The sequence below is a fragment of the Spodoptera frugiperda genome, chromosome 7 (genome assembly GCF_023101765.2).
Source record: "Spodoptera frugiperda isolate SF20-4 chromosome 7, AGI-APGP_CSIRO_Sfru_2.0, whole genome shotgun sequence".
Lineage (NCBI taxonomy): Eukaryota > Metazoa > Arthropoda > Insecta > Lepidoptera > Noctuidae > Spodoptera > Spodoptera frugiperda.
The window spans coordinates 8,288,664-8,315,788 of NC_064218.1; the positions used below are offsets into that span (position 1 = coordinate 8,288,664).

Here is a 27,125-nt window from a genome sequence, read left to right on the forward strand (position 1 = left end):
TATTCGAAGATATAAAACTTAATTTTATAAATATAAAATTAAATTATGAGTTAGTGATAAATGTAATTTGAAAGGTTGCAGGAAAGGCAAACTTTTGAGTTTCTGTTTTTATTGCCTTTTTTCTATTTCATATGAAATTAATAACGTTTTTAGGGTTTAAGGGTTTTACCAATCATAAATAAAACCTAAAATGCCTTAAAAATCACTGCAATGTTTTCCCTTAATTTTGGAAAGGCTCCTAAGTTGGTATCACTGCACATAGATAAAAAATCATTAAAACCATAGTCAGCTCGTTGAACGAGGGCTTTATAATTATTTTTAAATTACATATTTAAATAAACCATTAATTGAAAGGAAATGTGTAATAAAATGTATTTCACACCTTTCAAAATTAGTTATGTACAGTAAGAAATATCTTTAATTATTCTTGATTATCTATGTCGTTTACCGGTCATTTTAAACAATCTATTGATCTGTCAAAGTTTTAGCGGCAATTATAAATTTACGATTTACTTTGCAAATATTAAAAATGATCAGCGAAAACGATTCACTCGATTCATTAAAATTACGACTAAAATCTGGTGCGTAAATTATTACTACAGCTATAGTATCTGCACTTGTAACTTTCACTTCTCTCTTTAATCAATTTTCACTTTAATCTTTATGTCTAGGTACCTAACATGGTCAGTGAGTCAGTGAGTATCCTTAGAACTATTTACTGTTATTATTGATTACAGTTACCAAACAGAAATTGTCTAAAGAGCGGGACGTGTTACAACTGCGTAATAAAGAACGATCTCTAACAGACGAGCTCCATGCCACGAGAGCTGAAGTGGACCAGCTCACAGAGTGTCTTGAGGTTATTTTTTGTAATTAATTAAGGAAACTTTTTTTTTTATATATTAGGTACACCTATATACCTAATAGGTAACCTAAAAATTATACTATTGTTAAGATTTTCTAAAATAATAATAGTACCATAATATTTAATTTATTTAGCACTTGAAGAATCAAATAGCACAAAGTAAGCACCAGATTTCGTTGATAGAAATGTGTAAGGTGTCAGAAGATTTGAAGATTGGAGCACATATCGATGTTCTCAATGAGCACCTGAAAGGTTTCCAGCAACTGTTTGATAGAGGTCAGTGAAGAGGTTAAAATGAATTACATCAGGGCCGGATTCAGTGGGCGGGGGGCAAACCGGGCCGTTGCCCAGAGCGGCGAAAATTGAGGGGCGACGAACCCCAACTTAACGTAGGTTAGATACTAATAGACGTGGCAAAAATATATATGTAGATCTATTGCCATTTTTTGACCCGTGTCTATTGCTGGCTATCAGGCAAATAAATAGCATATGGCAATATTATTGGAAATCAATAACAACTTAGTTATTCTAGTAAGACCTAGTGCATTGTTTGTGTACTACGACTAACTGAACATGGTCCTTTGCCATGACGATGGAAGATTGAATAAACTAATAGGCACTATTAGGTTATTCTACTAGTATATTTTACTTAAAAGTTATAGGAAATCGCGAAGTTTTAATGATTGACTATTAGTACCCTTTTTGCCCGACTATACGAAGGGTATTGTTTTTACTGAGACACCATTGCAGTATTGTAGCAGGATCAGTCGCGTACCCGTGGCCCGTGCACCCATCATATCAAGACTCTAAATCTAGCGAGAGAGGTACCAAAACAAGCACCACTGCAAAACAACACCAATTATTATAAAGATTTTAGTTTCAAAATAAATGTCGTACAGTTTTTGTTAATGTAGTTTTGCTGGATGTCTCTGGCTCATGCAGTATCCAGACGTAATCAAATAACAGCACAAAAATAAATTGTGCATATATATTTGATGTTTTAGCTAGCTTGGACGCCCCTTAGCACTAAGCACTAAACAATTTCAATGTTCCATTAACCATACAAACTTTTTTAAAACTTTTTGTACTTCACAAGAATTCCTATATACGTATTCTGTTTGGTTGGTATCATTAAATATGCCCATTTTTCTTGACGACAAAGCCATAAGGTAAAAGCTTGTTTGTAGGTTTTTAAACTTTTATCATTTTATTTTAAGTAGTTACATAAGAGCATTATGCAACCACTTGAGACGATCAAGACTAGTTCATCCAACTATACGATATATTATTGATTCCTGTTCCAGTTTACTGCTGCAGTGTTGCTAGCGCCTGATATACATTTTGCACTTTCTTTTATCCAACGACTTCTCCCGCTTCTTACTGACTAAAAACTATCTAGTTCCTACTCCTGCTTCAAGCGAGAGTCCATTAACCCGCTTGGTCATCCACAGCCCAATGAATCACAAATGTCCGATACGGACCTGCGGAAGACCTAACGCGATGCCAGAGCTCGAGCTTGAGCAGCAGGTATGGGAAAAGGGTGGTTTAAGTGAGTCAAGAGAAGAGTCTGTCACTCTCTCGCCTCAACCAAGGTGGGAAAAGAAAATGGATGATTTTCCTCTCAAAAAAATCTGTAAAATTACACACCTTTTTACCGATTTTACAGAACAAAAGGAATTAGAGATGCGTATCAAAGAACAACAAGAGAAAGAAGCAAAACAGCTAGAAGAACTGAGAGAACAAGAGAAGAAGTTAGCAGAAGAAAACGAACGGCAGGATAGAGAAGTTGCAGCAATCGAAGAAGAATGTGAAGCTATCGAGAAAGAATGCGCAGTGTTAAAAGTGAGTAGAGGGAAATGGGAAAGCCCATTTGCGTGTAATAATTTTGAACATTACATTATAGTAAGTACTAATTGCAATGCCTAACTGATGAACATATTTAGGTACGTTGATTCGTCATCTTAAGGATTATATTGGTATATTTGTAAATTGTTTGGCACTTGCAACACTGGGGCCAGGGTATCTTATGCCCACAAACCGACGAAACATTCTTTGAGTGTGTGATTTATGATAATGTTGATGTCCAATAACTGCTAAATCAAAAAAGTTTAAGTCTTAGAAGACTGGGACGTCTGAACCCTTAAAAGGTAGTTAAAAGGCGTATCATCTAATTTCAGAAACGAAACAACGCTATCATGTTAAAATTGAGAAAAAGATTGATCGAGGTTGAAAATGCAAGACGCGAAGTAATGAAGAGGAACAATGTTGTCCAGATGACCGACAACAACGACAATAACTAATAAAAAAACTAAAAAACTCTTATTGGCATGTGAAATGTGAAACCATTTTGCTCTATTTTCTTTTTCAGTAGTATAATAAAGTGTTTAGTAATTTAACTTGTTTATAAATGGTGAACCTTTAAATTCCCCCCTGACTTCAACTTATTAGTTACCTGTCAATGATTAGGTACTTAGGTAAGGTATATGGAGATACATCATGGCGCGACCAATCAACTGTAGATACTGTGGTAAGCATTTGACCATTTGGCTACCCACTCATACAAGTTTGGCTTTTAATAGTAAATAAATAATCTTTATTGCACACTATCGCGATCAAGTTCACTTTGATACAGAATATCCAGAAGAAGAAAGTTGTTCCACGCTAATCATCTTTGGTCCCACGCTAGCGCTAGATTATTTCCGAGGGTGTCGACATCCGCGAATATATCAAGGATGACACTATCACCATCACATCATCATAATAAACAAAATAAAACACTTTAATAACTAGATAAATTCAAATATTTATTTTTATTACAAATAGTGTTAAATAAATAGAAGCTACGTACATATTCTACCAAACCTTTAGTGCTAGTTACAGTTGATTTAATTGATTATAATAGGAAAGTTGACTAAATTAGTTTATGTCTGACTGCTAGACGAGTATTTTTTTTCTCACGAAATCAAATTCTCTAGACGATATGTCGAAATATCGTGTGACGTCACAATTAACTTAGTACATTTGTACAGAACGATGACAATAAATAAATACGCGTCTAATATTTTTTCATTGTGTAACAGACGAGACGTGACTAGAGATTTTTTATTTTCAATACCAAAGATCCATAGATTAATAATTGTTCAATACCAAGTACTTATTTACATCTTTTTTTTTTAATTATAAACAGCAATGCAGTAGTGCGATTCTGTTTGTTACACACTAATTCACAGAAGAAGATGTGAGCGAAAGAGCACGTTTTAAAACTTCGAGCTTCGATATTGAATTGGTGTGTTACAGTTACAGAATCGCTGGTACAGTATATTGGAAGTTGTTAAAAAATATTAAATTCATCTACACATTTCTCCAGAAATCTTACATATGCACTATTTGAACTGAAACGCACTGAAATATGCACATTTTCAGTTTTCTTTTTGATTTTTTATTTTTTGGTTTTTATGGTGCATATTTACATGCACATTTTGGTAATTTCATGATACATAATAACATAATATAATCCGGGCTCTGGTAATGAGCAAGTCAATCTAAATGGTGTTAATTTTTTTGAAAATAAACTCACTCCTTTGATTCTCTATTACCTACACGTTATTAATGAAAAAACACACACGGATCCATTAAGCTTTAGAAGTCCAATTGAAGCAATAACGCCACACTTCTTTTAATCCAATGAGCTGAGGGTTTATTAGATGGCAAATAAAATGCTAACACGAAATTAGATGAGTGTCCAGTGGTAGCCAATACTCCTTTTCTTTCTAAAGTCTTATACAATGGACATTTGTATCTTGTTCCCTCCTCAAACTGCTTTTTCAGTTTAGGGAAAAGCCAGACAACTGGCATATTGTCGTTGAGTAATTTTGGGAATTGCTCTGCAATCGCATAACTCTCCCGATCCCAACGTCCACCATCCATGAAGAGTCCCTCCACATATACACCTGATTCGGGTGCCTCGTCTTCGAAATCTGTATTACGTACTTCAAAATCAAATATTAATAAATCTATGGGAATTTTTTTCGCTCTCGCGTAATTTTGAATGGACCCTGTGAGAAAAGCTTGAGTGAAAAAGAAACCAGACAGCCAAAATGTCGGTGGTTTCCCTTTTTGATACCAATCATTCAACATAGCCAGGCGATCAATAAAGTCTGTTACGTAACTAGGTAGTGGTTTCAAACTAGGATAGGAAACCTTACGCCAATTGTCAGGAATTTTTCCCAGTAACATTGCATTTGATTGCAAATCCAATGACAAAGACATTACAATAAGACCTTTCACGGCTTTTTGTAAATCTAGTAATGAAGATCTGATTTCATTTAATAATTTGTTAAACCGTTCCATCTCTTGAATTAATACGGTGTTCATAGACTCACTGTAATCTACGGGGTATTTTTTTTGCGCAGTTTCTACATCGAACCCTTCCGGTAGTTTGGAAATAATTTCATCAGCCATTTGAACAAGGAGGACTTCTGTATTGCCACCCTCTCCACCAGCGCCACCGCCTTCTACGAGAACCAATGCTTGAGCTAAATCCATGGACGTAGTATAGTCGCGAGTTATTCCTGCATTCATATGCAATCCAAATACTTCAGGAGGAGGATTCACAGGAACGCTTTCAATATGTTTTAGATAATCTTGATATTCACATCTTCGTGGTAAGCCATATTGCGGGCCAATGTCACAAAAAGTGTAATTTGGGTCATTCACTACACCCGCATTCACGTAGTTGTCTAAGATTGTTACTATTAAACGCCGATCCCAATCATCTGTCACTCTGCCACCATAATTACATTCGCCAGTCAAATACTTAATAGCTACATACTGTATCTCTTCATATTGATTTAAAAACATTTGTAACTGCATTACAGATATTTGAAAATCGGAATCATTAAAACCGTATTGAATATTCCATCCTAATGGACCAAACTTTTTTCTTTCTTGTACAACAGCATGAAAGAAACTAATGCCGTATAAGAGCTTACTGAATGCTTTATCTTTACCAGGACACCCTTCGTAGAATTCAGTTTCTTTTACAGGTTCAGATATATAAGAACGATTTAAATTATGTTGGAGTCCCGTTGGTGGCTCGTTTGTCATTTTAACAGCTACTTGTAACACAGCCTGTGGAAACTTATCAGATGGATAACTCGTTAACCATAATCTAAAACTTAGATCTGTATTTGTTAAATCAAAACCTTCTATAAGTTTTTCAAGGGTTGGAAGCCACGATGCTGCTAAATGACAATTTTGTAAACACACCCAGCCACCTTCAAGTTGAGCTTTTTCAATCATTGCTCGTGCAATGGGTCCTTGACCCTGACCTAAAGATATAGAATTAAATCTATGAGAGTAACCCATTCGTTCACAATATTTTATCAGTGCGCCCATCGGGTCTGAGCCTGGAGATAATATGAATATTAACGGCGCCAAACAATTAGAATCTCCAAATGATTTTCCTATATCAAACGGTGGTGGTGTTATGTATTTTCGACCCATTTGCTTTTCTACAAACTCTGATATGGCTGCTGTCAATTTATCAGGCCTTAAAATTCTTACAACCAATAGTTTTTGAAATTGAGTCAATTTACTATCCCATATTCCCGGAAGCTGTCTATTGTGCGGTTCCATATCGTCATAAACCTCTTGCCATAGATTTGCATTTCTAATAAAATCGTCACGGAATCCTGCAAATGTATGTAGATCATTTATTCGGCATATTTCATCCCAACTTTTATCGGGCAACCATTCAAATGGTTTGCGTAAGTGATTTTCTATTGCTATGCCACCAGTTATAAGAAAAACGTGTTCTTCTAAATTCATTTCTCCATTAGCAAGCATCATTTTAGAACACATAACGTATGAAAACATAAGCTTGTCTTTGTCAAATAACGATCTACATACGTTACTATACAAATTGTAAGTAAAGGTTTCTTTTAAGAACTTTAATCTTTTGTCTAGATCTTTAGACTTATTAGCATTTTCAATCGAAATGATGTAAAGATTAATGAACCATAATAGTGAGTATTGATACATAGGATCCACATTAGGTAATTCAGTAACGCAGTAATACAAGACAGCAGAATGTGAAGCAATTGGTCGATAGCCATGGCGGAATTTCTCTATTATGACTTCAGTCTCTAAAGAAGCTTCTTGCTTTTTCATAATATCTACAGACAATAATTTTGACGAGTCAAGAACTTCAACAGCCGTTTCATCTTCTAATATATCACCTTTCGTTTCTTGAAGGGTTCGTAAGATATCATCTTCTACTTGTTTTAATGCAGCACGATTACTTGCACTCTGAACTATAAGCTTCTCCCTTTTCTCTTGTAAATCCGGTCGTTCTTTCGCAACGACTATACCTAATAACTGATCTTCTAATCCATCTTTAGTAAGTGCAAAATTGATTAAAGTCACTTTATTGAAAACTTCTGGTAAATAATGTGGATTCCTTAATTTAGTTGTCATATAGAGTCTGAAATTTGGATGATATTCAATCACATTGTCTCCAAGAGCGATATATTCCTTCCCTCCTTGAACGTATGTATTTTTAAGTAAGATTGGATCTAACGGCGCTTCTACATCTTCGAGTACACACTCAATTAGAGCAGGCTTTCCATACTCTAAACAAGTTTCAATCACTTTCATGTAATTCCCATCCGTAAATTTTAAAACTTGTAAATCATTGGCTTTTTCCATGGTTTTGACCCATTTATTTGCTTGGCCTTGCGGATCAATCATTAATGACCACCGCATGGAGTTGTCTTGAATGACACCATTATCAACTGAAAATGAATCTCTAGGCAATCCAGCAATGCACCAATTCTGAATTTTGATGTCAGTGCCTAAGATGTCTTTGAACACGAATACTTCAGAATGTGGCATTTTTAACTTTATAACTAAGTCACGCCATTGATCAATCATTTTTGTTCTAACAGGCAATGTGTAGGGCGCTAAATAAGCCATTATTGCACAAGATACGAGTATGTCTCCAGCTAAGTGATCAAATAATGTTTGCAAGTTTTCCGCAGCTTGAGTCCAACGTACCCTTTCACCTCCCAAGCCGCCAAGTAACTTTTCAGCCCTAGCCAATTTATCGATACACAATTGTACTTCATCTTCTAGTGCTTTCTTTTTAATATTAGCTTCTTCTAATGCTTCGTTTAATTCAGCTAATCTGGCTTCTAATCTAGCAACAAGAGCCTTTTTTTCTTCTAAAATAGCCATAGTTTGTGCAAATTCTCTTTCCGCCGCTTCTAATTTTGCTTTCTTAGGCGCTACAACTTTTGCCACAGCATCGTACATATCCATAGCAATTATCCATTTACATAAGCCTTCAGCAGCTGTCGAAGCCTTGGCAATAATATGGGGCTTAAAATCTTTATGACTAAGATATTCTTTTCGAATTTTTTGCATAATAGAAATGGGGATATTATCCTTATCGAAATTTTTCAACGACTCTAAAAAACTCATATCTCCTAATATTCGTTTACTAGGGCCCCAATAATCTAATATTTTTTTTCCAGGGTTGTTTGGATCAGGAATTTTATCAGGCGGAACGCCTTTTATTACACACACTGCGGCCATCACTAATTTTACTGTACTGGGAGGATTCTTCATAGATTTGACAATAGTAATGTCAGCTGGTTTCAAGGTATTTAAAGCTGCAATAGCGTCTTCTAGAATCGGTAACGCGAGAGCTAAATCGGCTTCACAATCTTTTTTGAGTTCCTGTGCAGCTGCTGCTTGAACATTTGCAACTTTTTGATCTTCTCTGACTTGAGCTGCAGCTTTATCGGCAGTGGCAGTTTCGATTTCTATTTCTTCCATCATCTTCGCTGATTTTGCAGCCATAATCATAAGTTGTGGCTTCAAAGCATTCAAGTCACGTTGCATAATTGCTACTGCATCTGCTGCTTGCCCCAATTTGTCTAAACCATTTGTATATCTTATTTTAGCTGCTCTCAATTCTCGTTGTTTTTTGTTTGTTAGTGAGGTAAAAGATTTTATTAAATCCAAATAAGAAGCAGATGTGATATAGGTTTTCCTTCCAAGTGTGTTAAAGAATTCGAGAGACACGGATCGTGCATCCACATGAAACTGTTTGCAAGCAATTACAGCAGCCAGTTTTACTTTATCTGGTACATTGACTTTAACCATATAATAATGAGCTACCTTTTCTAAAGCATCTTCAGGCCAACTATCATACCAATCAATGGTACAACAATTCACTAACGACGGATACAATCTTAGTCTTGTTCGAAAGGAACTTCCTATGGGACTGAAGCATAATACTATATGTAACTTTGCTTTGCAGCGTCCAACAAAAAATGCAAGTATCTGTAACGGACTAATATCGAGGTTCCTATTACCACCCTGTGCAGCTAATCGCACCATTTCTAAAATTTCTTGTTTTTCGTCTAAACCATATAAGTTAGGAACTTCGCCAGAGTTAAGTAAACTGTCAAGATTTTGAATAAAAACTTCTTCTTTTATTTGATTTTCTGTAAATAAGAATGTTGTATCTTTATTTAGACCACCAGATTCCCGCAACACTAGTTTAATATCATCGTGCCAATCTTTCACATTGTAAGTTTTCGTGATCTCCGGTTGAAACACCTGTTGACCTAATATTGTGCTAGCTAAACGTGTAAGAGATTGCCGTCCAGAGCCACCAACACCGACGAGTAGAGCATTTCCAGAAGGCATACACAGAAGCCTACAAATCTTTGATAAATGTTCCAGAGCATAGTCAAACAGTACAATGGTCATTTTTGCTTTATGCAACGCATTATATTCATTCAGCATTGCGATGGCTACGTTTAACACAGCTTCTTTTGAAGGCATTTCTTCATACCGTCGCTCTCCCTCGAGACTTTCTGTATCTAGGTAACATCCAAACATCATTGATTTGATTGTTTCACAAGTAACTTCTCCCTTTTCATTTTGATATATATCTAAGGCATTCTCAAATGTATCTTTCATGAATTCTTTGGTGGTTTTTTTGAGAACTTCGAAAAACCAAGCACGGTCGTCATCATCGACAAGCCTGTCATAAAACACACGCATTATTTCATGAACCCAAACTTTAACAAAAGTTTTTTTATTATCGGCACATTCTTTCCTTAGTAATGCACAACCCTGAATGACCCTTGAAAAGTCTCTTAAGTTAAAGGTGTAATGTGATTTCGCTGGTGTTGGTCTTAGTCCTTCTGTAGCACTATTATAAATGTCCATTGTAGCTGCTATAATATTGACTATGTATGGCTGAACATCTTGACCAAATCCATTTCTTTTCCAGCCCAGTTGTAATAAAGTAATAAATATCTTAGTCATACTTTCCTTTGAAAACTCATTTATTGAGTATATGTTAAAATGCCTTAACATTCTTGGATAAATAAGTTGTCGACTGCCACCGACAGGCCCAATGGCTCCATAGAAAAAGGTATCGTGGATGTATAACTTGTCAGTTGTTCTTAAATCATACCAATGCTTCTGGTCGAAATACAATCTTAATAACTCTATTGCTGGTTGAGCACCATACGTTTCTTTGGCAGGCATGTTCATATCGTCAATAAATATTATTGCTATTTTGCCTTTCGATGGTCCATAGTTATTTTTTCGTCTCTTATATAGCTTTGAAAGCACTAGTTCTTGTGTTTGATTGGCTGAAGTTGTAGTCGTAAATGTTATAAATCCAGGAGTGTAAAGGTCCATAGAAATGCGATTCATCAAAAAGTTTTGTATTAAAAAACTTTTCCCAGTACCCGTAGGTCCAATAAATAACAAAGGCTGCTTAAATTTTGTATGTAAATCCAAGAGGGCATAGTATTTTTCTGTTTCTAAAGTCGGAATAACAGTTTGAAGTAAATTAATTTGTTCTTTCACAACGACATTTTTCATGGATTCCATCCAAGGTTTCCAGCAGCCTTTACCTTTATACATATAAAAATGATCAACAATCATGCCATCTGCGGGGATAGATACATCAATCCGATCTATTGTAGATGGTATACCTTTTTCGCCTCTAAAGTATTCTTTCACTAAATTATCAAATTTTTCACGAGAGTCCGTATTGAGTATTCCTCCAATACCCCATACTATAGCACTCATAAGAGAGGCAATGAACCAAGTTCTTGTATTTCTAGTATCTTCTTCACCTTTAATTGCATTATCCATGTACATTACGATTAGATGAAGCGTGCTTACTAATAAATTCACTTCTCCAGCGGTCACCAATTGAGTACATTCCTTTTTAACGTAATAAATTAATGGATCGAATAACCATTCGCACATTGCATAAATATATTCTTCATTTTCTTCATACCATATAGGATTCAGTGTATTTAACCAAGATTTGTAAAACGGCATAAAACCTAGAGATACTGATTCCATATAAATCATACCGCACCTAGAAACAGTAGCAGGAGAAGCCTGTGCCAAGTCCATTACTTCAAAAATCATCGACATAACACTAGACATTGCCATTACTTCACCCGAAGTTAAACAGAGTTTCTTATTGTCATCTAATACAGTGTTCATATTCTCAATCCAAACGGCATCGACTGGGCCGTCAAACACAATCCATTTCTTAATATGAGAATCGTCTGTAGCAAAATCTCTAAACATAGTGGCTACTATACCATCGGTCCATTCATAAGATATTGGATCAAATGCACCGTAAAGTTGACCCATTGTAACTGCCTTCGGATTTAAGACCTTATATGTACATTCACATCCACCTGGTTGATTTCTTTCTTCCATCAATGTCAAAGATTCCGCTAATATTTTCAGTGTCATTGATTTTCCTGAGAAAGGGTCACCGACTATCATGAAGCCATGCCTCACTATCATCATTTCATACGTTTGTATTACTTTTAGAAGGAAACAATCCATTGGTTGAAGATTATTCCTCTCACAAGTCACATTACACGCGTCTAAAAAGTTTACATAATCTGGTTTAGGTAATTGGATGCCAGGAAATAAATCTGATATAATGCCTTCAAATAGAGGAACATCGCAAGATAAAAACTTGGGTAAGTTTACATCAGTTATAGATCGTAGAAGTAAAATGCTTTCATTTTCATTGGGAAAAGCTCTTTTTAAGTTTCCTGCGGCCGACAACACGGTTTTTACTGCGCGCATCCCGTAATCGTAGTGGTTTTGGGAGGATAGTTGTTCGGAACATAACCTATACGTAGTGACAATTTTTACAGATAAACTTCTAGCATCAACAAAGCCAAAAGAATATAAAGATATTTCTCCGATCATGGCATAATCGGGCACCATCATGGCAACAGTCCTAAAGAGCACCTTTAAATTATCAGGAAGCTCGGAACGACCCGCGTAGCCTGGATTCATAGTAATGCAAACATAACAAGCTGGATTTAAGTTCAAGGTAGTGCCTTCAAACACAAACACTTCTAATTTTTGTCTTATTGCTTGAATAATACATAATATTTGTTGAGCAATTACAGAAAGTACCTCAACGTCAATTCTATTGAATTCATCAAAACACGCCCAAGCGCCACAGGCTGCCAAACCTTTAAAGAATTTACCCATTGCTTTATAATCTAATCCATCTGAGCAGTTAAATACAACGCACTGAACGGCTAACGCTTTGGCCAAATCTTTAGTTGTTTCAGTTTTTCCAGTTCCTGCGGGTCCTTCCGGAGCTCCATTCATATGGAGGTAATAGGCCCCAATAAGTGTTCGGTAGCATCGATCAGTTAATGGTGTGATCACTAATCTATCGCTGTTTCCTAAATATTCATATGCATACGCCACGACAGCATTTATTATCTTCACACCAACTTTCTCCTCTTCCCAGTAGTAACGAAGTTGTGCTAGCCACTGGAAATCTGTTACTTCAGTGACATTTTTGCCAACTAATTCAAATATAACATCTTTCGCGTGAACGTCAATTACAATGAGAGCTTTTATTGTAATACTGTTTAGTTTAGTTAAATCCGTGCGTCGAATCACTGCGACTGTTTCGTTTAGTTGGACAGTTAGTGACTTATGATACGCATCTAATTCACTTAACTTATGTGTATTCAGAGCTTCGTGTACATCCACGGCCCAATAAATTTGAGATATCGCTAGAACTACCATACCTTCCCAAGAAAGTATCCATTCGACCCGACTTGTGTTTGGATAATCATAGTAAGATAATTCAGTTTCTGACTTGACAGCTTTTAACATTTGGTCCTCCACTTGTACCAGCCACTTTTCGACAGATCCTCTTGCAGCTTGGACGCTGATAGCTTCTAGAAATTCAATTTGTTCAGTTTCCATAGAAATCATAGCGCTAATATTGAATTCGGGGTCGAATACCAGTTTGTGGATACCTTCGAAACATTTCTTCAAATGCGGTTGAACTTTAAGAGGATTTTTTGTTTCTGATAAGATTTCTAACATCTCATCATTCGATAAGAAGAAAAATCTTGGGAAATACAAACGTTTCTTTTCCAAATAATTGTTTACACCATCATTAATTTTATCTAATAATCCAGTGCAAACTTTAAAAGCTTCTAACACGCCAGCACCACCGGCTATCTCAAGCGCATGAGGATCTCTTTCTACGCAAGTCATATATCTGCGATATATATTATTCACTTCAGTAAACATAACTCCTTCTTCAGGCATTTGCGCGACAATGTCTTTTGAAGAAAATATGGGTAATAAATACAACCACTGACTTTGCACTTTACCCCACTCATCTATAGTTAAGTTGGTTCTTACGATTTTTTCATACCATGCCTTTACTTGAGCTTCGAAAGGTTTGACAAATGCAGAACCTCGCATTCCAACAGTTTTAACTATATGATCGTCTAAAACACATTGAATATCATCAAGCGCTGTCAGTATATTAATTCCAGTGTCTTTAAAAGGATTCGTTTTAAAACATATGTCAGTCCATTCAGCCATCATTTTATTTAAGTTTGTAATCAAAGCAAGTTCTTTTGTTGCTGCGACGCTTATAATTTCATATTGATCAATGTCACCCCAAAGATCGAATTCAATAATCTTTCTTAATGTGGTACCTGCCGTAGGAGTCAAATCAAAACCAGCAATGATAGACATTTCATCCCAATGTCTCTGAAATAATGCAGGATTACACATTATGTGAGCCATTTGTACATTAGGTCTCCATTCTTTTAATTCTGCAATAGCCTGGGAGCATAATTTCATTGGAGCCGGATAATTATTGGGGTCTGGGTCATCTACTAGTCCCTGGAAACGCTTTTCTACTCCTTCAGCTATTTGTTGCTTTATTTTATTTCTGTAGTTTTTCGAGATTTTTATAAATTCCTTGTAGTAAAAATCGTGGTCCATTTCTATCTGTACATGATCCATATATTCAAAAGGTCCATCCATCCACGTATAATAGCTCCGCTTCCATTTATGAACCAAGAATATAAGACTGTGGAAAGGTTTTACGTAATCCTTTAATTCTTCTAAGTCTGGATAACTAGTAATCGGAAATTTGAAGGTAGCTTCTTCGGTGTTAATCCAAGTTACAAGTTTATCACAATCGTCTAATCGGTGAACTAGTTTTCTTAGGTATTCCAGATACTCAAGAGTGTGATCAACATCATCCATATTGTCTAAAAGTTCTAAATACGGTATCATTTCAACAACCTCTTTGTTGAGGTATGCTATTTTAGCAAGTAGATTTTCTTCCATTTCTGCTTTGTGAGCTTCATAAGCTGCAGCATTTCTTTCAAAAATAGGCTTTATGTCTTTAAGCCAGTTGACAGTTCTGGTATTTGATGCTACATGTTCTTCCGTGAGTGAAGTCATCTCAAGGAGACTGGATATAATATTAATTTGTGACATAATTCTTTCTTTTAATGCTTCCACTAGAACAGTTTTTGCGTGTAAGATATAAACTCCTTGTTCTATTAATTCTACGGCATTAGCGGGCTCCTTAAGAGCTCTGGCTTTGATTTCTTCAAATGCAGCGCAGATGCTATCGTTCTCTTTAATGTGAGCGCTGATTATACCCGCTATTAAATCATTTACAAACTCCAAAGCCTTTGCTTTCAAACCGTCTACCATTCTTAGTTGACAGACGACTGCACTATTAAAATATTCATTTTCAACAATAGCTGTGATTTCAGAATCTATGCCTTGAAAATATTTGATTTTATCCCGACATATATCAAATTTTTCTTCTGCTTTAATAAAATTGAGGAGGGCTTCTTTCGCTGGAACGCCGTACAACATGTTGTATTCTTCACGTAACTGGTCTAAATACTGAAGTAGAGGTTCGAATACTATATCTAATTGTTTTTGAAGTCTTTCATGGCCGTCTCTGTCAAGCCAGTCGTTATATATAACTGGTAAGGCGTCGAAATTGTATGGAATTTTAAGATACTGCTCGATAGGCATAAGTCTTTGAGACATGTGGCAGATTGTGTCGGCAATACTGTGAAAAACATCGTAAACTTCCTGAAGTGTAGGATCATAAATAAATTCTCCGTCAAAATCTAACTGTAAATACAAAATAAGGGCTGATTCTGGATCTTTCAGCCCGTCTATAATAGCTTCTATAGATCTACGCATCAGTTCTTGAATTTGCATTGATATCATTTTAGTTGCACATCTCACAAAAAGCGGTATTTTCTTTTGACGCATGCCTTTCAAACATCTTGGATTTTTAAGCCAATGGACGAGGATCCCATACCAAGTGCTCGATACGAGATAGTCAGCCCGTTTAATTTCTTCTAAAACTTTTGCAAGAAACTCCTTTAATTTTAAAGGACCTCTAGCCCTATACTTGGCTAAATCAATAATATTTTCTGGAAAAATTCGCTCTGCGGACTCAAGTACCAATCTTATGAAAGGATGTAATATGAGGGCGCCGTCGATTAGTTTTTTACGGAATTTGAGCATTTTTTCATAGTTTTCCGTAATGCCCTTGTATTTAAAATAAGGTTCTTGATATCTGACCCTGGGAACTCCAGGTTGATCTCTAATTATTGTTTTAACGGCAAGTTCATGGAGATTTCGGTTCCATTCCTCTTTACTTTCTTTGACCAAGTCATCCATTAAAGTGGGGAACGCGTGACGTAGTTTGGCTGGTACAAGGCCACAAATCTTTCGTTCCCAGTCCTTGGACATTGGTGGGGGTTGAATCTTTTGTGCACATTCTCGCAACACTCCGATGTGTCGTGACTGTGATATTTCTAACCGGTCACGTTCGCGGCGCTCTAGAGGCGGCTTAGCTACCTCTATTTTCCTTTCAGTAGCTTTTTCCTCAAGGATTTTACGAAACTCTTCTTGCTTTACCTGAAATCGACGATAAAACACTTGAAGCAATTATTAATAAAAACCTGGCGCATATTATTTCTAGTACCCACTTCTCTCTTTTGGTGACATTACATACAATGCACATTGAGTGGTCATGGTATAATCAACTTGCCTTAAATACCTAACCAGGCTAGATACCGCTAGTGCAACTGCCGAATGCCGAGCGAGAGATTCGGGTACGATTCTCGGGTGAAGTCGGGTGTGACAATGTATTATTGGGTTTATAAAACTATATACCTATACGTAATAAACAACATAAACTAAGTTTCGCCTTGTATGGCAAAGTAGATGTGTTACAATAAATATACATATGTACGTTTGTCTGCCATCAATTACCTACCTATAACAGTCGTTACCAATTGCAGTGACTACTTAGGTATATAAATAAATGTTTGTACCTTGAGTCTATTATACGGTGGTAGAGGATCAAACGGTAGCTTGTCCAGCTGTTGTACATTCGGCATAGCTGGCATGATGGGCACACGGCAACCATTCTTCGTTTGCAGCAGCTTCCTCAAATCCCTTTCGTCCATTGTTAGTTTCTAATTGAACAAAACAATGATAAAATCAACAAAATATCGTTTTATCAAATAAAACTATTCCAACAAAACATTTTGGTAGAGTTCGCAATGTATTGATGTCACATTTGAATGTGGAACTCAATAACATAGTCATGGCAACGTCTTGGCAACGGCGTCACTTGGATGCAAAGAGTATAATAATGTACAACCATAAATTGTATTGAACGTAAACAAATTATAATGAAACTTTTTACTCTTTGTAAGGATCAGGAGAAAAATGAGAATTATACATAAATTACTTTAAAAATATTAGTGCGAGCCTAGCTATCTCGGGTCTTCGTTAGCATGGAATTCGAATATGCCTAGATGAATTTAGTTGGTACTACCATACACGACTTGTGCACGTTTTTGTAAAAAAAAAAACACAATTATAAATAAGCTGTCTGATAGAAACTGAATTTTCTACTAAAGATAACAAAAAATAAAAATAACCAAAACTTAATGGTTTTCGTCCACATTATATAACATTCTTACCTAGGAACATGTCTCTCATGTTCATCATATTCATGGTATAGTAGTTGAGCGAGCTTCGGTAGGTTCCTGTTTCTCATTGGGCGGGAGGAGACGCCCGGGTGTCATCACTGCGAGGACCGCCTGGAGGACACAGTGGAGCATACGGTGCCGGTGGCGGTGTGCCCTGCATGGGTTGAGCACCGCCGTGTCCTCAGGGAAGTGGTCGGCGACGGTGACCTCTCGCGTCCAGCATTAGTTCAAGCCCTAGTGCGGAGCGAGGGGGGCTGGGATGGTATCTCCTCCTTCTGCGAAGCAGTCGTGCTAGCCAAGGAGTAGGTGGGGCGCGTGAGAGAACGAACCTCCTCACGCCCCAGCCATTGCGAGAGACACTCCAGGCGTCGGAAATAGGTCATATGTAACTTTTAGGTATTTTAATTAATTATATGCCAAATCTCTGTTACACGTATACAAGTGACATTACTGAAGTATATTTTATCCCGTAAGTATAGTATATAAATAAAACTCCAATGAACACGTAAGGTGAATTATATTCGCACAAACAATGAACAGATGCACAAATATGTTATGTTATATGGATCCGTATATACATCGTAGTTTTTATAAAACTTGTCCTTATTAACAATATTTACATTACATCACAATCATTTATATGATTTTTGTTTCCATAAAAATAGTAGTTACATACATAAATACACATTATATAATTAGTAATATCATTTCATTTTGCTGAACCAAATCAGATCCTAGTCAAGTATTTCGTAATTTAGCTTTTTTAACATCTTCAATACCAGAATTATCGACGACAAAACGTAGTCATATGTATGAGTAATTTTAATCTAACGATTCGTATATAAAATAGTCCGATCAAGGGGCCGGGTTTTAAATAATATGCTTGCGCTCTAGTTGCCTCTCCAACGCTGCCATGTGCAATAAATAAATATGATAAGACTGGCAACTTTGTTGAACACCTATATTTTGTAATTGGCTCACGCTATTTGCCCTTACCTTACCGTGATGTAGATGCAATACTAAAACAAGTGTAAAGCTAATCTAAAAAAATTGGAATTTAATGGAATTTCTAGGAAGATAAGATTCCCACGACTTTTTCAGTCTTAATTCGATGTTAGTGTACACATAATTTAGGTATAAAAATCATAATACATGGCACTACTATGAGGATCTAAGTACTATACCGTGTAGGAACATTAAAATTATCATATCTTCAAAAGTAAAACGTATAAAAATATTCTTTATTTAATATAAATTTGTTTGAACCAAAATGGCATATTTGTACATGTACATTTTATATTTTTACTTCGGCTTTGATTAGTAAAGCGACATGCTCAATTCCTTACGCGTCGAATTATGTCCACCTTCGTATTAGTATACAAATACCTCATTTCAATACAACAAAAAATAATCTATTCAAATTATGGCCACACTATGCATAGCAAATATACTATGATAGCAACATCGTCTCAACTACCAAGTCTTGCCCTCAAAAAGCAAAAATATCGATATAAAGTCTTTTTACAATATTAATATAGTTATACAATAAGCATTTATAAAAACTAAAATAATTGTGATTTGATATAGTTAAGGGAAGTAGGTACACTTTATACGTAATTTTCAAAATTCTAAATTTATCTTAGGTAGGTACTTAATACGTGCCATGTTACATTCATATAATATTTTATACACCGCGTTAACTACCCAGCATGCGGTCCAAATACGAATAGGACTAGCTTCGCTACCAATCTCATTTCACAAGAATAAATTTTGGTAAAATAGCTTTAAATAAATCTATCAAAAACGACGTATTTTTAAAACTAAAATTCTTTTATAAGAACTGCACTAGCGAAGTTGGTCTAACGCCTAACGAAATATCACAAATAGCTGAATGTCACTCCTATTTGGACTGCACACTACTACAGAACTTGCCATAAACCTTTTAAACCTTTAATTTACATACATACATATATATACAAACACAATTTTACATGTATCGATTACAATTCGAGTAAATGGAAGTAGAATTTCTAATCGATTAACGATAATTTGTTCAAAAGTCAAATATCGATCGTTAATCGATGAAATTCTCGTAAGACTTACTGACGGTTGTGTTGTCAGTTGATATTGGGATGGCAAGTCAGTAGTGAAGATATATTCTAAGAGATTACACTTTTAAGCCCGACATAGACTGGGCTTCCTGTAAGGTCATACACTAGCTCCCAAAAGCCGCTCGTCCGCTGAATCTCGCTCCTCTTCGGACCCTGATTTTTCTTTTTTAATGGACTGGTATCTCACCTGTAGATAGATAAAATGATTACTTATACACAAATACATAATTATGAACATAAAGATTACATACAGTACACAAAATAAGGGAGATGTTATTAGATATTGTTACCTAAAATATCGGAATGAGGACAGCCAGGCTATTCTGTATTTGAGTTTAATCGCAATGTGGCCTGTCATTGGTCGAGATTATTCTCATAGCCAATGCCATGGCGGACCGCGTCTGATGGTAGTCTATTTGAGACGTTTATTATAAAATATTTGTGTAACTCTCTCTTAATGAACTCACCACCCTATGGGACTTATTACAATTAGCGGCATTACGTGCCGTAATGTGTACCTCTGCCTACCCCTTCGGGATTTCCCGACGGGAAAAGGCGTGACGTTGCACTCTCTATTAATAAACATACGCACCTTAGTCTTAATCTTCGAGCTAACACCTCGTGGATGGTACATGAGGAAGTTGTCTGTCACCCAAAATATTAATATCTGAAACAACAATATTACAATTACTTATTGCTTACTTATCTGCGTCTATTTCTCATTATTGCTTCGTTGGTCTAATGGGGACTAGTCTAAACACGATACCTGAGTTCGATCATTTGAATCGAGCAACGTATGATGGTTATAAAGGGATCTTTTCATTATTTTAATCACAAGTCATAATTGTGACAACTCAAACGACAAAGTGCGTCTGCACTGATAATTGTAGGTTATCAATGCTTTAATTATTATTCTTATACAAGAGACTACACAGGAACCTAATAATTAGTTAATTAACCTACATACATTATCATAACAGCTTTACTTCTATTAAAAGGTAGACTATGTTAAACTTAATTTATGTTATGCCACAAAATCTTACTAATTACTAATGTGAAAGTTTGTGAGTTTATGGGTATGTATGTATGTTAGTTACTCAATCACGTCAAAACGGCTTAGCTGTGTCCTTTTCCACCAGTGCTAAGCTATGCGTACCAATGAATATGATTGGTGGAAGCCAAAGCAACGTAGCATAGCACATCTCTGGTGGCACCCTTGTTGGTTATACAGAATGTTAACTAACAGAGGGCGTCCCTGATAACCCGCAATAGTATAGCATCCATACATGCAAAAAAATATTACCATTCAAAAACAAAACAATTTTGTTTTTTTAAATATTAAAATATTTACCAACATTTTTAAATCGATACGTAAAAGAAACACTCTGTGCATGCGTAGTTGAAGGAAGGCAACGTTGCAATTTATTGCTTATTTTTCTATGCTGATATTTTTATTTTAATCTATTAAGGAATCTTCCAGAGCAGTTTGACGTTTAAAAAAAAAGCAACTTCGATCTGGAATGACCATAATAAGTGTCGAATACAGAGGTTGTTGCCCTTACACAGATAACGATGTTACCTATTTAAATAAGAACACTTTTTGTGTCATTCACGTACATATTTAACATATTACGATATCGCCACGTTCGTGTTCGACGTTTGGTATTTAAAGTAATAATGATCACGAGAATTTTGGGTTAAACTGCACTTATATCTTTCTATAGTAAAGCTAGAAAGATGAATAATCTTTCTATACATATGACTTTATCTAAATAACTTTTATTTATGTAACCCACTGTAAAAAATCAGCATTACCTAATAGGGTAGGTGACAGGGTATAAAAAATTAGAATCCATTTAGTCCGTCAATAAAAAAAATAAAAAATCTTAGACACAGAGTTAGCTACGTCACAGTACCCTATTCGCACAATATTTAAAAGTAATTCACCAGACGGACATTAAAACAAAAATTAGGAAACTACTCTAATAATAATTAATTAAATGGACTACAACCAAAAATGTTTCTTAATACTTTTTTTAGAAGACTGAAAAGTTAATCTGTCGAGCGATAACCTTTGGACTAATGGAATGTTAGGATGTCAAAATACTTGATAACTAATTTAATCAAGTAAATTGGGTATGGGATATTCATTATTTATGTACCCTAAAAAGTTAAGTGCAGACTTTTCCCCTTTCGAACTTCCATATACCAAGGAGTTCTAAGGGTTGTTTCTAAATTAAATATGTACTTAGAATGAATCGTAAATCAAATACTTAAATCGATAATAAACAGAATAAGTGGTTTGTTAGAGCCGACTTAAACTGCATCGAACTCTTTGATGGAACCTAGAAGTGCTTCCACGTATAGAGGTTTACTTTTTACAAGTTAATTTAATTAGGAAATGGATCCTAAGAATTCTCGGAGTACTTAAGTAGGTAACTATTTATCATTACTTGGTTTTCCATTATTCCTTACGTGGATTTTGGTTTTCAAGGAAATCGATTATCATGCATATGTTCAGTTTTACTGCCTCCGTCGACTGGTCGCAAGTGCGACTGCCGGACGAGGGGTCTCAGGTTCGATTCCCGGGTCGGGAAAAGTATTACTTAGGCTCAGGAATTACGTGGGACTTATAACACAAATGGTGAAAAGTGGGTGTACATTGTATAGCGGCATTACGGCCGTAATGTACTAATGTGTGTCTACTACACCTTCGAGGATAAAAGGCGTGACGTTGCATGTTAAGTTTTAAGATGTAGTAATTAAGTACCTAGGTCTAGGTAGCAAGTACTTATACTTAGGTAACAGCGTAGGAACTCTTTAAATACAATTGAAATATGCAGAGCAGGTACAATACAAGTACCTACATAGTTATTTGTTATCAAGAACACATAAAAATGGCACGAACAGTAATAACAATAACTTATGCTAGGTACTATGAAAGTAAACTGCAATCATCCACAATTTGTCTTCGTTCAACATTTACCCGTAAATATAGTGAGGGTACATTACAAATGTGAAAATTTATCAAGAAACGTCGGTGTGTTTGAACAAGTGTTTTTAAAAGTACCATTGCACGTCACGCAAATATTGCATTTAGGGACATTACTGTGACCGCCTTAATACGAGTTTGCTTAACGTTTCGATTACCTACTAATTTTATAATACAATAATTTGATAACTTTTTTTTATTCGTGTTACATTGGCATATATATTGTGATTACTTGTTGTTATTTTATCTTCCAATGTTTTGATTTAGGTTTAATAATTTTGTATAATTTCATTACCTTCTTAAGATTAAGAATTACAAATATTTGTACGCCTAAACGGCATAACATGTAGCTCATGTACCTATCTTAACACCATTGCATGTACCTCGTATATCACTCATATTAATGCAAATATATTTATCTTTACTTTAAACGTAAAGCAAACTCGTACTAAAGGTACAGAAATAGTAGGGTATTGTGGGTCTGCAAGACAGTGGTGATCAAAAACTTCCTCAGCTCAAAGGTAATACTGCAGAAACGGAGGGATACGAAAAAAGGTGTGTAGGAATCGTAGCAATTGGCGTTCTATTGTCTCTGCCTATTCCTAAGGGAGACAGGCGTGAGATTATGTATGTATGTATGTATGTATGTAAAGGTACACAATACAGTAACCAAAAGTAAGGCAGTTTGTTCTAACTACTAGTAGAACTAGAAGTACCAATCTGTATGGGGAGCTATGTAATAACAATCACGCAAGTCGTTTAATCGGCTGTGTTTGTAAATATCGTAAGTGTCGTAAGATTAGAACTGGTATGTATCAAAGTTAAATATTTACGCAGTATAAGAATTTTTATATAGGAGGTAGTTTATAAATAGGACCTATAGGAGCCAGTATATCTTGGTCACTTATTGCGGCTACATTAAAAATTCTACATAGGTTTCATTCGGAAGTACCGCCTCTCTCGTTACATTAGTTTTGTGATGATGACGACACATTATAATATCAATAAATCATTGTACAACTCTCGATAAAAACTATAAATAAAATACCTAACAAACAACGTGAGTACAATAACACGAAACAAGGAACATTGGAACATAACACGCATTTTTATAGTCACAATATCATGTGCTACAGATATTAAAAAACGTAATATGTATTAACTATAAAATATTCGCTAGGTGGACCGACGATATCGTCAGAGTCGCGGGAAGCCAATGGATATTGGTAGATTAGGTGGCGAGCTGTCGTTCGACGTAGAGGACTAACGCCCGAATACTCAAACGCTACTCAATTTTAAGTTGTACTTAAATATCGTGCTATCTCTGTCATTTTATAAAGAAATAGCTACTTCCGCGCGGTTTCACCCGCTCTGCTTGGCTCTTATTGGTCATAGCGTGATGTTTTATAGCCTATAGCCTTCCTTGATAAATGCACTATTCAACACAAAAAGAATTATTCAAATCGGACCAGTAGTTCCGGAGATTAGCGCGTTCAAACAAACAAACAAACAATCAAACAATCAAACAAACTCTTCAGCTTTATAATATTAATATATTATAATATATATATAGTATAGAAGTATAGATTGATAATGACAGAACTACATTTGAGAGCGTCTTAAAATTGAGTAGCGTTTGAGTATTCGGGCATAAGGCCTTTGTCCAGCAGTGGGACATCTTCCGACTGATGATGATAATAAAATACTCACATTAACAAAGAAGGGTATGATGAGCATGACGACAGCCAGTTCCAAACGAGGATCGGAGACTGGCGACAGGCGCAAGGTGGAGAGGACGGCAACCACTGGTGGTAGTCGGAGTACCAGCGCCAGGACAGACTTCGCGAAGGTCGCGAGGGCTGCGTACAATATACATTGGCATATCCATGCAGAGCACATCGGCGGCTTACCTGTTTCACATATAAGGAAAGTTGATTAAAAAAATGTGCGACCTTTTCCATACTTGTAAACTTGAATTTGTGTTTAAGTCTATGTTCAGACCGCAAGCGTTAAGCGACAACTAGGTACATGTATTTTATTCGGCATTTTTTAAGGGAGGAAAATCATCCAATGACTTCTCCCGCCTTGGGCGAGACGAGAGGGAGTGTCAGACTCTTACTGACTAAAAACCACCCCATTCCTACTCCTGTTTTTCGAGCCGGAGCCTCGATAACTCCGTTAAGTATAGCCGCAGCTTCGGATATTTTATTCGGCCTTAAATCCTGAATATAATGTATGTAGTTATAAACGAGCTAAGAAAAATGTTAAATGGAACTGTTACATATTTATTCGGAAAAACTATGAGTTGTTTGAATATTGTAATTATTATTATTGCTTTAATGCAATTTCTCAGAAGACCTTCAAGTTTGGCCTTTTAAAGTTTAAACCATTCACATATCAGTGTTTTATAATGGCCTAGAGAGCATTGTATTCTACAAAACACGTAAAAGACTGACTTTAAAACATTTATAATTTGATTCTTTATTTATTGTGAGGCTTTTAGGTTTTTCCAGTTTGATAACTAAATTGGCTGCTTATATTACTGGGATATTTCAGTTTATTTCAAATAGTGCTGGTTAGTGTACAGAGGATTATTTTAATAGTTAACTAATCTGCCCGCAACTGCACGCACTCTTTTAAGGGGTTGGAAGCAGGTTTAAAAAAATGTTTCACGATCGAGTAACGCTCGAAAGAAATCGAAGAAGCTCGATTGTTTACGAGGATGCTCGATTGTTTCCAACGATGCTCAATTGTTTTCGAAGATGGGTTATCGTTTTCGAGTAAGAAAGTAATTAAGGAAGCTAGATTTTAATTAAATAAACACTAAATATTAGTGAAAACTGTATACAAATCGGTTAAACCGGTTTTGAGACTAGCATACTCCAACATACATATACATAGAGATACAGACAAACAGACGAAATGGAAAAGCATTGTTTTGAGATCTTTTAGGTATATAAAAGCCCCAATTATAAATTTTTAAATACATATACCATGTACAGATTAGACAGTGATCGGTTACAGTTTTATTCATGTATTATATAAATATAGATGTATAAATAAAGATAAGATCATAATACTTACCATATTCACCAAAATTGATGAGTGGTATATCATAAGTTCTTGCACAGTACTGAGCTAGCCTGATACCGGCCCATATTATTAGCAGGCCTAGTGTAGAATCCAACATGAAGTTCACTATGTACCTGTTAAGACAATTACATCTACTTAGACAATGCATGTTTAGACTTACAAGAGTAAAAATAATGTTACTGTCACTTCACAGGCTTCAGTGAGCTGACACAGGATAATGATACTTATTCATGTTTGTTAAGCTTCATAATTGATTGACATGTTCTCATGTTGATAAAATAGTATATTAGTGAATCATGGAAGTATTTTGTTTAAAACAAATGTTGTGTTTCTCATCACATCCTTGATTTGACCCTGTATGAATAATTTACATGAGAATATAAAGACATTGTTTACTTTTTTAATAACATGTTGAAGTACACATGTTATAACTAAACTAACTGGAGAACATATTTGTTCACCTAATAACAATATTCACAATTACTAAACAACATATACCTAGGTAATTTGTTTGTTTTTGTTTTTTTTTATTCCTTATTTCTATAAAAAAACAGCTTATAATTTATTATACCATGTGCATGGATTCCCAGTGAGATGTGGTGACAGCCATACATTGGCTGCGTGGATGATCAGTGCTCCCAACCCCTGCTTCGAAGTATCATAGAACCATATAAGCCACGGTCTCCTTGCATATCGAGGTTCACAAAACCTTTTACCTAAAAGCAAAATATTTAATCATTATCTAAATATCTACACAGATCTTGTATTTAAATAACAGTTGTATAGATATGCTAACACAGTGCAGTCAGTAGATAATAGTTATCTGACGTTAGTTAAGTTCATAAACTAATACTGACTTGAGATAAGTAATCTCTATCTATAAATTAATATCAATTGATCAAATATCAATTCCATATGTACTGTAGCTATGGAAATATTTGCGTAATCGTAGCAAATACGGAGAAACTAATTGAGTAAGACGTAGGTACGCAATACCGCGGTATCTGTACCCTACCCTTGAACTCCGGCCCCAGTTTCACAACTCCTTACCTATTAAACAAGTAAACGCCAATACTGCCAACAGGAACTGCATGAACCATCCATAGTTATCCGTCAGTGCATCCTTTGAGCAATGTAGCTCGGACCAATAAATATAATCGGAGCTGTTATTCATTTTTCATTTCTTACGAGTTTAAAAATCACAATCAAGTTCTTTAGTACTTTCACCAGCACTATCTCATAATACGTCTAATTGAATATAAAACAAAAATAAACGATTATAAAAAAAATAACAGACACACACTTTGTAACAAATTTAATTATTTTTCGCGAATAGTCGCGAAATAATTTAATCGCATTTATTCCAATCACACATTTTTGACAAGTTTGACATGACTGATGTTTTAATTTTTTACAAGTAAGATACTGACTGTTACAAGTGTAAATAATTAAACAGGAAGATATTCTCGTCCTTTACCAAGATGTTCACTTTGTGTTATAAAAAAAAACTGAGTTACGTTGCCTGATGATATTTCTAATTATCAATTTTATTATTATATAAAATGATTTATTTTACAACGGACGTATTTAACATTAAATACAGGTAACGAAGGGTCCATTGGCCACATTATTTTTAATGAATGTCGATTTACAAAATGGTAGAATTTAACGTA

General features: G+C 35.5%; 3 protein-coding genes across 3 annotated transcripts; 1 reads left to right on the forward strand and 2 right to left on the reverse strand.

The window, feature by feature from the left end:
• The first annotated feature begins 16 nt into the window (after positions 1-16).
• LOC118266516 (cilia- and flagella-associated protein 58-like) lies at positions 17-3,234 on the forward strand. Its single transcript, XM_035579994.2, has 5 exons — positions 17-581; positions 738-859; positions 1,000-1,141; positions 2,532-2,707; positions 3,043-3,234. The coding sequence occupies exons 1-5, from the start codon at positions 530-532 to the stop codon at positions 3,163-3,165; spliced, it is 615 nt and encodes a 204-aa protein (XP_035435887.2). The 5' UTR covers positions 17-529; the 3' UTR covers positions 3,166-3,234.
• Positions 3,235-3,381: 147 nt separating this feature from the next.
• LOC118266247 (dynein axonemal heavy chain 12) lies at positions 3,382-17,630 on the reverse strand. The gene is made up of 2 exons (XM_035579648.2): positions 16,591-17,630; positions 3,382-16,171 (listed from the first exon to the last, which is right to left on the reverse strand). Exons 1-2 carry the CDS (start codon positions 16,723-16,725, stop codon positions 4,505-4,507), a joined length of 11,802 nt encoding a protein of 3,933 aa, XP_035435541.2. The 5' UTR covers positions 16,726-17,630; the 3' UTR covers positions 3,382-4,504.
• Positions 17,631-17,756: 126 nt separating this feature from the next.
• On the reverse strand, positions 17,757-26,866 carry LOC118266169 (store-operated calcium entry regulator STIMATE). The gene is made up of 6 exons (XM_050694847.1): positions 26,503-26,866; positions 26,024-26,168; positions 25,444-25,565; positions 24,070-24,269; positions 19,960-20,034; positions 17,757-19,554 (listed from the first exon to the last, which is right to left on the reverse strand). Exons 1-6 carry the CDS (start codon positions 26,624-26,626, stop codon positions 19,465-19,467), a joined length of 756 nt encoding a protein of 251 aa, XP_050550804.1. The 5' UTR covers positions 26,627-26,866; the 3' UTR covers positions 17,757-19,464.
• Positions 26,867-27,125: the final 259 nt, after the last annotated feature.

What these genes read in the sequence shown, in the direction of transcription:
- LOC118266516 (XM_035579994.2), top strand. Translation starts at nt 530, where the DNA reads ATGATCAGCGAAAACGATTCACTCGATTCATTAAAATTACGACTAAAA. An exon ending in AGCTCACAGAGTGTCTTGAG is followed by an intron (nt 860 to 999) that starts GTTATTTTTTGT and finishes TAATTTATTTAG; the next exon opens with CACTTGAAGAATCAAATAGC. An exon ending in AAGAATGCGCAGTGTTAAAA is followed by an intron (nt 2,708 to 3,042) that starts GTGAGTAGAGGG and finishes ATCTAATTTCAG; the next exon opens with AAACGAAACAACGCTATCAT.
- LOC118266169 (XM_050694847.1), bottom strand. Translation starts at nt 26,626, where the DNA reads ATGAATAACAGCTCCGATTATATTTATTGGTCCGAGCTACATTGCTCA. An exon ending in CATCAATTTTGGTGAATATG is followed by an intron (nt 24,270 to 25,443) that starts GTAAGTATTATG and finishes TATGTGAAACAG; the next exon opens with GTAAGCCGCCGATGTGCTCT. An exon ending in TCATACCCTTCTTTGTTAAT is followed by an intron (nt 20,035 to 24,069) that starts GTGAGTATTTTA and finishes TTGTTGTTTCAG; the next exon opens with ATATTAATATTTTGGGTGAC.
- LOC118266247 (XM_035579648.2), bottom strand. Translation starts at nt 16,725, where the DNA reads ATGGACGAAAGGGATTTGAGGAAGCTGCTGCAAACGAAGAATGGTTGC. An exon ending in CACCGTATAATAGACTCAAG is followed by an intron (nt 16,172 to 16,590) that starts GTACAAACATTT and finishes CGTCGATTTCAG; the next exon opens with GTAAAGCAAGAAGAGTTTCG.